Source organism: Heptranchias perlo, chromosome 8 (assembly GCF_035084215.1).
Source record: "Heptranchias perlo isolate sHepPer1 chromosome 8, sHepPer1.hap1, whole genome shotgun sequence".
Lineage (NCBI taxonomy): Eukaryota > Metazoa > Chordata > Chondrichthyes > Hexanchiformes > Hexanchidae > Heptranchias > Heptranchias perlo.
In genome coordinates this window covers 4,841,551-4,855,791 of record NC_090332.1, presented here as the reverse complement: position 1 = coordinate 4,855,791, position 14,241 = coordinate 4,841,551, and the positions used below count along the sequence as shown (strand labels likewise).

The 14,241-nt window shown below is 47.6% G+C and overlaps 1 protein-coding gene across 7 annotated transcripts in view; it reads left to right on the top strand.

Moving 5' to 3' along the window:
• The window catches only part of adgrg6 (adhesion G protein-coupled receptor G6), a 105,435-nt gene extending 96,542 nt beyond the window's left edge, over positions 1-8,893 (top strand). For 6 of the 7 annotated variants that reach the window (XM_067988557.1, XM_067988552.1, XM_067988556.1 and 3 more), the window contains one exon: positions 5,619-8,893. In XM_067988557.1, coding sequence (XP_067844658.1) covers positions 5,619-5,797 — 179 coding nt within the window. In that variant the 3' untranslated portion in view covers positions 5,798-8,893. Of the gene's footprint in view, positions 1-1,553; positions 1,607-5,618 lie in introns of all 7 variants that reach the window. The other variant, XM_067988555.1, reaches the window with a different exon arrangement.
• Positions 8,894-14,241: the final 5,348 nt, after the last annotated feature.

Below are 14,241 nucleotides of genomic sequence, written 5' to 3'. Positions count from 1 at the left end.
TCTAATTGAATGGCGGAACAGGTTCAAAGGGCTGAATGGCCTCCTCCTGTTCCCATGTGCCTATTCTCAGGGAATAGCTCCGAAGTGAAATTTCCCAGAGGAACGCTCAGGAGAAAATCTAAATTCTTCAATTGAGGTCGGAGGGAAGTGTCCTCTCTGCAACTGTTTTCCTCTCACTTTTCCATTCTCCTCTACCTGAAATGGCTGACCCATGACTGGATACGGTTCCACGTGGACCGTACTTCACTAAGCAGCCAATCTTCGGACAATGAGTGTCAGCAGGTTATTCCACCATGGAAGGCACCACAGTTTGACTTCAACACGGATGTCGCTTTTTTTTAAAAAAAAAATCTGTTCTCAGGATGTGGGCGATGCTGGCAAGGCCACATTTATTGTCCATCCCCTAGCTGCCTTGAGAAGGTGGGGATGGGCCCACTTCTTGAACCGCTGCAGTCTTAGATTGTGCTTCTTAGCTGTGTGCTTTGTTTCTCCCAATAACTTGGCTTGCTGGGGCACTTAAAAGTCAATCGCACATGTAGGCCAGACTGAGCTGAGCTGGCAGGCTATTTTCGGTGAAAGGACATTAGCAAACCAGACAACCTGGCAGCTTTCACGGTCATTTCTTTCTGGTGCCAGCCCACAAATGACCAAACTGTTTCCACTGGCGGGAGGGTCGGTAACCCAAAGGACACAGGTTTAAGGTAATTGGCAAAAAAAAAAATCCAAGGTGGGAGGTGAAGAGAATTTTTTTTAACGCAGCGAGTTGAAGGGAAAAAAAATTGCAGGGCTGTGGGAGTGGGACTAATTGGATAGCTCTTTCAAAGAGCCGGTACAGGCACAATGGGCCAAATGGCCTCCTTCTGCGCTGTACGATTCTATGATTTTACAACTGGCCATGGTGGGATTTGAACTCATAACCTCTGGTTTGCTAGTCCCAATACCATAAGCACTATACTGCTGCACCCATAGATTTTGCAGCACGGGAGTGGGAGCTCTGGCTCACTTTCTTACCTTCTCCCTCCCTAACCCACGGGGACGCTGGACCCAATTATAGCCCCATCACCGCTATCCCCAGTTGAGATCACCCAACTCAGTACAGGTCAGGGGATGTTGTTGATCTGAGTAGCTCAGTATCACACCTGGCTAACCGAACCAACTAGGAAGTACGGAAGCGTTTATTTTGGTGCAGATCTCCCCCTGCTGGGAAATATTCTTTCTCCGCTCCCCCAGGACATAACTCCAGCTGTGTCTGAGAAATGACCGACCAATCATTTCAAATTGTTTGGGGAAAAAAAAGTGCAAAATAGCTGTACCTGTCGCCAATTAACACTCACGTATGCAAATGACTGTAAGAAAGGTTCACAAAGTTACATCTTTAAAAGTACACCGGATCTGCTTCTGGTGTGTCAATAAACCCCGTTACGCAACAGGTCCCAAAATAACAAAAGTCTTATTTTTGCAAGTGCTGAGCCTTTCAGATGCAAATGGCACAAGTGTTAACGTATAAGGTCTCGGAGCTCTGATTAACCAATATTGATGTGTTTTTGGAACAGGGTGATGTCTCCTGAGAATTTGTCCATACGCAGAGATGGGCTCCTTCTAAAAGGTAAAGCATGCTGGGTATTATGCCAAAGAAAATGGCCAGAGGTGGTGGTGACTCTAAGTGGCCAGGTGTTGAGGAGACGTCTTATCAATCTTGTGACCTGCGTGCATTTGTCCCACTGCACTCCTGCAATGGTCAAGAGACAGAAGGGAGATGCTTCCTTTGGGTATCCCTCACAACGTTGGCTGACGCTCCACACTCTTGCTCGACGTGGTTTGCTTCCACCGGGAGGTCTTTTTTTGTTTTTTGTTGCCCTGGCACGATCGAGCGGAGTTGCTGCTGCTCCCTCGATTTTCTATTCAGCACCTCTCTGTGCCATTGTTCTCCAGCGACATGCCTAACTGTTTGAATCGGGTGGGGTGCTCGTTGAGTGAGGCTGGTGGTAGTCCTTTTCTCCGCTGGGTTTGTGCATGCTCCAGCCGCCTTCTCTTGACCTTTCTCCGTCTGGTTGGCCTGATCTTCTTTTACACAATGGGGGATTACTTTGCTCCATATGTACCGTGGTCCTGGGACTGTTCCCTCAGCTCTATCTTTGAGTCTCACTGGCTTGTCCTTTCAAGGCTTTTCTGTGCCGGCATGTTGTTGGTCGCTGCATGAAACATGACCTTATGCAAGAGGTTTGCCATTTACTGCCTGCTAGGGACGTTGCTTCGTGGATCTATACCATCCATATGTCTAATACAGGGCACTTAAAAGGAAGATGGTGTTTCTCAACTGTGCACCCTTTTTAAAGATGCCACATCCTAATGCACATGTTCAGTCATGAATTAGATAGACTCTTAGATAGACAGTATATGAGTAACTTGAGACATGACATGTGGTGAGTGTAACGTGCTTGGGAGGAACAGGTGACTTTGGACCTATGGTTCCCAAAGCTCTCCACCACTGGGGGTTTTCCTCACCTCATGTCTGGGTCTGTTGTAGACTCATGGATAGAGATTGATTGCTATGATTAGTCAACAACTCCATTATCGTTGGATCATAAGACTACCAGGATGATAGAAGGCCAACGAGTTGGACCTTGGTCTTTTATTGTCCAGCAACCCCTATGCATTCCTACATTCAGTTTTTTTTTAATTGGAAGGCTTGTACTGGAGAATAGAACACTTTTCTACTTATTGCACCAGTAGCAACATCAAGTATTTGCAAGTCAGCTAGAACACAAGTTAGATACAGATCAAAGCTCCCTCTACTCTGCCTCAAAACATGCTTAGCCCCAAACTGCAGAAGAGACTCCCCTTTACAACAGTGTGATTTCCGTTTCCCACCACCAGTCACACTTGTAGCCCCTCCTGGAGTGCCAGTTATTGCTGGAATATGGACAATTCTGAGCTGTAGACTTTTGCCCATTGGAAACTTGGGGCTTGGGACTATCCCCAGACTCAGTTGACTGATTACCGAGATGGCCATCAAAAAAGAGGAGGCTTTGGTGCATTGGTCCATCCTGGATTGAGACGCAGGTTCCAGAGGTGAAGGTAACGTTTTTGAAACGGACATGAGACGCGAGCTCCTGCCTTTGAAAACTGCTGTCGAGGCATGAAGTATTTTGCCCGTCAACTGCTCGTTCACATTAACGCTGCTGAAGCCAGGCTGAATCAATTGATTATCTGAGCTGAACCTTTGCTTCCATCTTGCATGGCCTCACTGTTTGGGTGCTCCTCTCGCCTCACTGTATTTTACATATCGGCTAACCATACGTGCCAACGGTTAGTTATCCAACCCATGTGCCAGCAAGTCGGCATGTCACATGAAAAAATCGTCTGTTTTTCATTGGCGATGGAGGCTGGCAGGATCGACCAATCGGATCCTTTTAGAAGGTGGGAACGAAGTCTGTCAGAACTAGATTGGTTGGAGGGTGTGGCACTGGAACCAATCAGCTGTTACTGCCTCTCAATGGCACAAACTTTGAGGCAGAAAAATTTCAAATGAGCTGATGGTTTCTGAGTGTCCCAATTATAAGTGTGTTTATTTAGTGTTCATCCTCAAAGCACACAAGCTGCTAAAATTCTGTTTATACTTTCCTCATGTTGCTGTTTCCTCATACGAAGGTTTATTTTCGCCAATATTGGTTTGCAGCTTCTCTTTTGAGATCAGGTGGATGTTCCTGGGTGTGAGTGCATTAACTGGCTTCATTTTGACAATTCCTGTCACTGCAATTAAGGAATTGCCAAGGTTTGGAAATTAAATAGGGATTGGGATTGGAGTGATGAATGCTTTTGATTTAATTTATGAAAAAATTCACGCTGAGATTCTCACTTGAAACAACAGTAGGCTCCAAAACGCCAATAAAAGCACCAAAACAGGTGTCAAAGGTCGTGAATTCCCTTAGCTGCTTCCGTTTTCACCGCTATAACTTTGCTGGAAGTTACAGCAGCAGAGCAGGGGGAGGTCTGAGGAAATTCACAGCCAAAGAGCTCTTCGAGGGAGTACACCTCCACAGAACATAAATCTCATGCCTTCCGCATTCCCATCCCTCTTCAGCAATTTCTAAAATCACCACTGCTGCTAACTGTGCATTGCGATGGAAGTGATGGGATGTTGGTGTGAAGTGAAGGAAATTGGCCTCAGCTGCAGTCAGTATAAGATTTGATTGTCCGCCATGTTGGCCAAACCTACGCCCCACCTCCCCCTATTATTCAGTTCCCGTCGTCAGAATCAACCGGCGATCGAGCCAGTCACAAAAATGCTCCCTGATCGCATCCCCATTTCCCCACCATCCCTTCCCCCCCCCCCCCCCCCACTTCTCTCCCCTCCCAGCAACCGAGAGGAGGGCTAACACAGCAGGCAGTCACCCCCAGCGATCCCTTCAGCAGCCTCTGTGACGGCGAGCTCATTGCGAGGCTGTCTGTTGAAACGTGCTCCTGTGCCTGTGAGCGGAGGGCCTGATGCCACTTTCGTGTCCTCTGGAATTGTTGACGCACGGCCGCCGCGGCAGCGAGCAGCCTACGTGACTTGCACGGTGAGCAGAGAACTAATGGACAACATTCTAAAGCTTCAAACAAGGTTGGGGATCAGCAAAACACCTTACGGGACAGTGGACCACGTGGGAAGGTCTCCTGAAGACGGTTGTGGATCAGTGGACATGTTTCATAGGGAGAGGGATCGATGTCAGCAGAGACGGGGCTCATGGAAGTTATAGAGATATTGACAGCATTGCTTGATTTATTTTTCTCAGGGGAGGGTGGGGAAGAGACTCAGTGTGGCCTAAATACTGTCGCGCCCCCACACTGGGCACGATTGCGCTGGAAAATAGGAACGGGAGAAGGCTGTTCGGCCATTCAGTTAGATCATGGCTGATCTGCACCTCAACTCCATTTACCCTTAGCCTTTGCTCCAGATCCCTTGGTACCCACACCTGACAAAAATCTATCGATCTCAGTCTTGAAGGCTCCAATTGTCCCCCGGCATCCACAGACCTTTGGGGGAGAGAATTTCAGATTTCCACTACCCATTGTGTGAAAAAGTGCTTCCTGATATCACTCGTGAATGGCCTGGTTCTAATTTTAAGATTGCGCCCTCGTGTTCTGGATTCTCAAACCGGAACGGAGAGGCCTGAAGACCGAACCAAATTGAACAATGTTGACACGAGACCTGGGCTCATTTCAGGTGGCCACCTGGGCCCAACTCCGGTGCAGGTTGGACACGGGCCTTTGCCCTACTAAATTGGTTATCGTTGCGCCCGTTTTAGGCCCAGCGTTAAATTTAGACCCCCGTGCTTCTAGAAAGTAAGAAGTCAACATGCAGTGGTGGGAGAGCGAATAATCAGACTGGGACTCTGCTGATCAGACATGGACACTAGAAGGAGTGAGCTTGATGGGCTGAATGGTCTTTCCCTGCCCTGGACCATCTTATGTTCTTCATAAACTTTAGGTAGGATTAAGAGGTAGGATCAGGTTCTTTGGGCCTGATGGCTTTCTCCTGTTCCCACACATTGTCCATGTACCACTCGTTAATTCTCCGTCCATTCTGGTCCTATCCCAGGATTGACCACGTCTTTCTCCTTTTCCCCCGCCAGGCGGCCTCTTTGCAGCTGTGGCGTCGTCGAAATTTGACCATTTGGATGCCCACCAGGAGCCAGTCGTTCCCGTCCACAACGTCCTGGACAAGGTGACCAGTTACTACCCCACGCACTCGGACAACTTCTACAAGAACATAATGATGTCTGACAACTTCAGCCACAGCACCAAGTTCTGACGTCCCACCCACACCAAAAAGAAAAGAGCTTTCCGGATGAATGCGGACGCGAGTCCTGTGATTGTCGCGCAGTCTGATAATGGAGAATGGGTCGCCTGACACAGAAGAGGGGAGGGGGTTAGGGACCAGAGCATTGAGGTACATTATAGGTAACTGGGAGTAAATTAAAGGATGGTAATTAAATCAAGGAGTTTGGATGACATTGTAAATTGCCAGAGCAATGGTCAACTGGCTTATGGATATCAACCAAACTCTTGAGGTTAGACAATTTTTTATACACTCTCCAGCATGTAATTTTTAATGAGGTAATTACTACGGGACAGGTCACATTAAGAATGATATTCTGAGGCGGCTGGGTCATACGGTCAGTCAGACCCTGACCTTTCACCTCTGGGACTAGGGTTTGCAACCAGCCCAGACCGATGGTTGAAAGCGCCCTCCACCGCCCCTACCCCCCACCGCCCCCCCCACTTCCCGGTCTTCCCGCCTGTGAGAGGCCTACGTGAAATGAGTATGGGCAGCCTCGGCCCAGCTCCCACTGGTTGTGGGCTCACAGTGGAAAGATTTGCCCCTGATTTGGCACTCTCACTCAAGAGAGGCTGCAGGGATGGAGAGAGTGTGCCACTGGTGCAGCAGGGGTCGCGTTCCCGGGGCGGGGGGGTGGGGGGGGGGTTGGGGCTGGTCCACGTTGTAGCGGCAGAGGCAAGGGAGCTTCATCCCGTGGCTGGACATGCCCTCCCTTCTCTGGGAGCGCTTGACGCTGGCTCCGGAGGCCCCAAAATAAGAAGGGATATTTCACCATGATGAGTACAAAATTCACCAAGAGAAAGGAATAACGAGTAGCAGTCGTGATCATGCTTAAGGAAGATGGTGAGGAAACTGTGGTATAGTTCACTATCGAGTAACACTGCATAGTTCACTATCGAGTAACACTGCATAGTTCACTATCGAGTAACACTGCATAGTTCACTATCGAGTAACACTGCATAGTTCACTATCGAGCAACACTGCATAGTTCACTATCGAGCAACACTGCATAGTTCACTATCGAGTAACACTGCATAGTTCACTCTCGAGTAACACTGTCACATGATTCCTAGGCAGGCCTAATATGTTACATAGAATTTACAGCACAGAAACAGGCCATTCGGCCCAACTGGTCTCTGCTCCACACGAACCTCCTCCCACCTTACTTCATCTAACCCATCTAATAAAGGGATTGTTTTACACGTCTTAAACCATAAATTAAAAGGGAATTAGCGTCTGGGACGTGTTATAGAAATCCTATCAGCAAACAAACACTCTGTGTCACCCAATGTATTTGACTTTTAGACCACAGCCAAGTGTTCAGGTGAGAGGTGGTGTTAAATTTAAGCTGATTGTAACTGTGTCAGCAAAGTTTGGTGAGAGGCGACTGTTTGGGCCGCGGGAGATGCTATCGGCTCATCGACAGGGAAAAGAAAGGGTCTCTTCTCCATGGTACCCGAGCGGGTTCAGCAGGGCCCAGGCCCAGGAGTGGTGACGGGCTGGGTATAGACTTCACAGATCCCAAATTTGGTTGGCAACCCCTTCGCTCAGAGGACGGCTGATGTGGGATCTCAAAATTGTCACGCGTTCTCGATAAGAGGCTGGGGCACAGGCACGTTAGTCAGGCAATGTAGCGGAAGCTTTACTCTGTATCTAGCACCTAAGCTGCTCCTGACCTGCCTGAGCAGGAAGTTGTAATCATAATTTGAACTCCTCTGAGTAAAGCACTTTTTGTTTTTCACTTGAGTCCAATTACCAGTTCAGGGAGAAAAGGGACCTGTTACACCTCATTATCATTGGGTCACCCCAATTTCGTTGTGATTTCAGTTCACATCAAACCCGTGACTAATACCTGCGAACGAATTTGAGCAACGCCTTTACAAATATCGCAGTATGTTCATCTGCGTCTTTTTCTCTTTGCAGATGCTAATAGACCCGCTGTGTGTCTCCAGCCATTTTTTGCCCCCTCAGTTTAACAAACGGCACCACCACCAAAGGCCTGATGGTGGCGCTGACGCGCAGTGGGAGTCATTGACGCCACCAGCGCCACCTTCAGAAACCATGTGGTAGTGTAGGCGCAATACGCCCTTGTGATTGGGCAACCTGGGTGAAGGGCCAAGACCCATTGTGCTGGACGCCACCGAGGTTATGTAGAGTAGAAGAGTAGACAAGGTAGAACAAGATTAGGTGACGCCAGGCTTCAATTTTACAAGCCTGTAGATTTTAGGAGGAAGGAAAGACTGAGGAATGTAAGGCTTTCCAGAGTTTCGAGGACCTGGGAAAGAATGAGTTAGATTCGAAACCTTTACGCACTTGATTTCATTGACTTTGTGTGTAATGTTTGTGGAATTTTTGTGCATGGAGTTGGGGGGGAGGTGGGAGGATTGCAATATTTAAGGGCAGGTTTAAAGTCTGTAATGAGGAGATATCATTCAGTGGTTTTATGCGTTGCCTGTGGTACAAGGCGCAATTATCGGTGTCAGCTGTCGTCTGTGTTGTACCAATAGGACAAAAAGTGAAAAGTCATTGCTCGTGCTTACGGTTAAAGGCAAGGTGCATTTATCATCTGAATCGCAAAATAGTCTTCAGCAGTTGGACAAGAGATTATTGCACAGTTATCGGTGACTCCCAGTATTTCTTGCTTCTGGTGCTTAACACTTGAAAAACTGCTGATTGGGGCAAGCTTCACAGCAGATATATAATGCACCTTCTTCTGGTGAATTATTAAAGGCCTGTGCCACAAGGTATTAAATATCGGCTCCCAGCCGGCCTTTCAGCAGCAGTTTTCAAAAATACTGGAACAAACACAACATATATCAACATGTAGCATCATGTGACAAATCGGATGAATGCACCTCCCCTTTAAGAAGAGGCCCCGGTCAGATCTCCAAGGAAAACAACTTATCCTCACTGTGTTAATGTATCTGTCACAAACACCAGGTCTAAAGCACAGTGGCAATTAAAATACCTCACCCCTCCCCCAAATCCAGTCTTTCAGACCAAAAATAAATGTCCCCATCAGAGATAATCAAAAGGGTCGTTGGAAATGCTTGGGATTCAGCCCCCCCCCCCCAAAAAAGGGTAAATGTCGATTTTGGTGAACTAGCCTTGTTGCAAATATTAATTTGACAATCATTGCATTAGCTGGATGTTCCATTAAGTTCGGGCATTGCACCTTTACTACTGTGTAGTACAGTCAATATACGTCTTTTATATGATGTTTTTGTGTTATTCTTCCATGTGACTCCCTCCCCCCCACCTCCATGGCCTTCTGTTGACCTGTTGCTGATGTTAATCTAGTCACTCCTGTAAATATTTATTTATTGCAGTCTTTATCGTTGTTGAAATTGTTGCTGTTACCATCCTTAAGTGTCAGTGTATTTTTTTAAACTTAGTGAAACAATTGAATTCGTTCCGATTTTTTTTGTTGTAAAAAGCAAATAAACAAAGGCTTTAGTCGTGCAAATGTGATGCTCCTGACTGGGTGACTGGGAGAGGGGCAGGGATACTGGACTCGTGCATGAAGGTAGATAGGAGCGTAGATTGCCCAGTGGCAGAAAGGTCAGTAACCAGAGGACACAGATTTAAGGTGATCGGCAAAAGAGCCAGAGGCGACATGAGGAAACATTCTTTTGCGCAGTGAGTTGTTATGATCTGGAATGCGTTGCCTGAAAGGGTGGTGGAAGCAGATTCAATCGTAACTTTCAAAAGGGAATTGGATAAATACTTGAAGGGAAAAAAATTTACAGGGCTACGGGGAAAGAGCAGGGGTGTGGGACTGATTGGATAGCTCTTTCAAAGAGCCGGCACAGGCACGATGGGCCGAATGGCCTCCCCCTGTGTTGTACCTACTATGATAAGTGGCTCATGTGCCTTAAAAGAATGAGGGGTGGATAAGATGGGGTCTACCCAGCCTACATTTGTTAGCCTATCCATGGGTGTGTGGTGTTGGACCTTTTTATCATTGTTTGTGGCTTGCTGGGGCACTCTAGAGGGCATTAAGAGTCAGGGTAATCAGGGATGAGCAGTTAGTGCTGGTTTGCCAGTGTCGCCCACATCCCAAGAGCTAATTGCACAAAAAAATGAAATATACCTGTTTTCTGCCCCATCGTCATCCCTCCTGAATTTTTAAAAATTTATTCTCGTGTCGCTGGCAAGGCTGGCATTTATTGCCCATCCCTAGTTGCCCTTGAGAAGGTGGTGGTGAGCCGCCTTCTTGAACCGCTGCAGTCCGTGAGATGAAGGTTCCCCCACAGTGCTGTTAGGTCAGAAGTTCCAGGATTTTGACCCAGCGACAATGAAGGAACGGCGATATATGTTCAAGGCAGGATGGTGTGTGACTTGGAGGGGAACCTGGAGCTGGTGGTGTCCCCATGTACCTGCTGCCCTTGTCCTTCTAGGCGGTAGAGGTCGTGGGTTTGGGAGGTGCTGCCGAAGAAGCCTTGGCGAGTTGCTGCAGTGCATCCTGTAGATGGTACACACTGGTGGATGGGCTGCCGATCAAGTGGACTGCTCCGTCATGGGTGGTGCTGAGCTTTTTGAGTCTTCTTCAATGAACACATTGAAATCTGCCAACATGTGGAAACAAGAGTACTGACACTTAAATGAATCCCTCTAGTGGCAGTAAAGTGACTGTGAAACATATCTCCTCTATGAGATCCAATGTTCCAGAAGTTATCTGTAAGTTGACTTGAGTCTAGTCTTCACATTTTTATAATGTCAAGTTATTGTGTGAAGTAAAAATGATTGGGGTTCATTTCATCCAATTGTGTTGGCAGCAGTTGAATGGTCTCAGTTGAGCTCCCTGTGTGTTTCCTAGTCTTTAAATGCCCACATTTATTTATTCTTGGGATGTGGGCAAGGCAGTATTTATTGTCCATCCCGAGCTGCCCTGAGACCATTAAGTGTCAACCTTGTAGTATGGGCCAAGAGTCATTTACAGGCCAGACTGGGTAGGAGGTGCTAGTTTCCCATCCCTGAAGGGCATTTGTGAACCAGTTGGATTTTTAAACAACAAAACAGCAACTTTCATGCTTGTTTTATAGTGCTAGCCCATTAGGGTTGCCAGCTGTGGTTGGTCACATTCCTGGAGGTTTCATCACGACCGTCTAACACAGTCAAACAGCACTTTTTCCCCCAACATCTCCAATATTTTTATAACTAAGAAGCAAAACTGTTTCAAAAACACACAATTCTTTTTTTAACGCCCCAATGATTTTTTCACCTGGGTTTTTGCATGCAACGGTGTCCTGGAGATTAACCTTTAATCCCTGGAGACTCCAGGGCAATCCTGGAGAGTTGGCAACCGTATAGCCCACATAGGGGTTTAGGGAGGGAATTTCAGAGCACGAGGCCTAGACGGCTGAAGGCATGGCTGCCAATGGTGGGCTGAAGGGAGGGACAGATGCATGAGACCAGAGTTAGAGAAACGTAGTGTTCTGCAGAGGGTTGTAGGGGCTGGAGGAGGTTACAGAGATAGGGTGGGGGAGAGGCCATGGAGGGATTTGAACACGAGGATGAGAATTTTAAAATTGAGGCGTTGAGGGAAAGGGAGCCAACGTAGATCAGTGAGGATAAGGATAATGGGCGAGTGGAGGTTTGTGCGGGATTGAATACGAGCAGCAAACTTTTGGATGAGCTGAAGTTTAGAGGGTGGAAGATTGAAGTCCGGTGAAAAGAGCATTACAGTCATCAAGTGTAGGTGATAAAGGCATGGGTTAAGGGTTTCAGCAGCAGATGGACTGAGGCAGGGGCGGAAATGTCCCTGCAACGGAGGTGGACGTAGGCAGTCTTTATGATGAAGATATTGGGTTGGAAGCACAGGAGTGATGGGTGAACGGGACTTGGTGCGAGTTAGGATATGGACAGCAGAGCTTTGGATGAGCACAAGTTTACGGCCAGGAGAGCTTTGGAGTAATCGAGTCCGGAGGAGGGTTTCTGCAGCAGATGGGCTGAGGCAGGGGCGGAGATGGACGCTATTCTAGAGGTGGAAGTAGATTGCCTTGGTGACGGAGAGGATATGGGGTCAGAAGCTCAGCTCAGGGTCAAACGGGACGCCAAGGTTGTCAACGGTCTGGTTAAGCCTCAGACATTGGCCAGGGAGGGGGATGGAATCAGTGGCCAGGGAACGGAGTTAGTGGTGGGGCCGAAGATGATGGCTTCGGTCTTCCCAAGAAATTGCCGCTCAACTGGATGTTGGACAAGCAGTGGAGACAGCACAAAGGCAGCGGAGAGGTTGTGACAGGTGGTGGAAAGGGTGTCGTCAGTGTACATGTGGAACCTGAACTCATGTCTTCAGATGATGGCAAAAATGAGTAAGAGGAGGGGGCCAAGGGTAGATCGTTGAGCTTTTCAGAGGTAACAGATGCTCTGGCTATGATTGCATAGGTAAGAATGGGATTAAGCAAGAGCAATCTCGCTTGAGTTAGACAGTGGAGGGGAGGTGTTGGAACAGGATCGTGTGGCCATGTCAAAGGTCGTGGAGAGGTCGAGAAGGAATAGTGCACCACAGTCACAGGCGGTGTCATCTTCCGAGAGAAGGTGCCAATTTGTGCTGAATTATGGATAGTTTTCTCTCCTTTTTCTTCCCCTTTGTGTCTATTTCGACCTTTCTGTCTCTGTCTGTGTCTGTCTAGCTGTCTCTCTCTTTGCTTCTCAGTCTGTCTGCCTCAATGTCTTCTCGCCACTGGGTCAGAAGGTCGTGGGTTCAAGTCCCACTCCAGAAATTTGAGCACAAAATCTAGGCTGACCCTCCCGTGCAGTACTGAGGGACAGTAAACCGAGGCCCCGTCTGCCTTCTCAGGTGGATGTAAAAGATTCCATGGCATTATTTTGAAGAGCAGGGGATTTCTCCCCAGTGTTCTGGCCAATATTTATCCCTAAAAATAGATTATCGGGTCATTATCACCGTGCTATTTATGGGATCTTGCTGTGCACAAATTGGCTGCTGTGTTTTCCTACATTACAACAGTGACTACACTTCAAAAGCACTTCATTGGCTGTAAAGCGCTTTTGGACATTTTGAGGCCATGAAAGGCGCTATATAAATGCAAGTTCGTTCTTTTCGCTCTTTTGTCCCTCTTTCCACCCCTCTCTGTCTCTTTCTCTCTCTCTCCCTGCTTCTGTACGTTTCCCAGTTTTCACCCAGTCTCTTGTTGCACAACAATTCCCTGGGTATTGGCAGCTCTTCAGTCCAACCATCCAAGTACCCAGTCTTCATGGGTGAGCTGGCGGATTGGCAGCAGGCTAATCAAAGTTGGGCCAAGTCCTGTGCTCAGGTGACATCCCATTTGCAGGCACTTTCCAACAGTGGGCATCGGATAGCAATCAGGAGCTGGCTGATTTTACTTTTCTCCAATTTCCTATCATACCATGAATCCCCCTGTTAAGATACAATAAAGACCAATAGGCTAGGGGGCCAATTCAATTCTATATCTAATGATGCTCATTTCGCAGTTACCTCCTGAAAAAGGTCACAAGCTGCTTTAAGACCTGAGTCACACAGTATCCTTTGAAATGCAGCATTTCCAATTAATCCCGGCGAGTCAGTCCCATGAAATGCAGAATTCCCAATAAATCCGAGGAAATCGGTGTAATTGTAGCTGTGAAATGTAGCGAATCTTCTGGGCAGGAACAACGGTGAACAAAGTTAATAAAAGCCAGCGTCTTCATCCATGAATCATTTATCCGTACACATTTCTAAATAAATAAGTAAGTATATACTAACATTCAATGTTGCTAATCTATAACGTGTACATTTTTTTCATTAAAGACGCAATTAAGTTAAATTAAGTCAATCAACCTCCTCTTCCCCCTCCCACCCCGACCCCTGAAAAGATTTGCCCATCTCCTCCAAAAAGTGATCCAGAAATTTCTCGAATGTAAATGGGACATTATAAATCAAGCAGGGAAGGATTCTCATCTTTAATTTTAACGGATGAAAAAGTAGTTGCAGGAATTCCCTCAACACACCGAACCTGAATCCCGCGTTCCCCGCTGCCTTATGATGCGGAGCTGTTAATCGCTGAGATTATCGTTGTCTTCAATCAATCTTCATCGTGAAGCCAACCTGAAGCCATGGTCCCAGCCCGTCCCTGCCGACCTGTCCGATATCGGATTGACCGAGTGCTGTAACAGTTCGTGCAGACCACCAGAGGGCGACCCCAACGAGAGTCAGCGAGCGCCGCCAGGAGGAGAGACTTGGGGTGGGGGGGGGGGGGGGGGGGGAGGGGGAGAAAGGAATTGGAACAACATCTGGAATTTGCCAACATCTGGTGTGTATATTTGATGTTGGCGCCTGCCCACAAACAAGATCCATTTGGACCGGCTCGCCCAGGTGGGGAACCCGCGATCTATCGAGCAACGTGTCAGCTATGGTTTATTGACTCGATGTGTGTCACCAAAACACAAACCAGGTC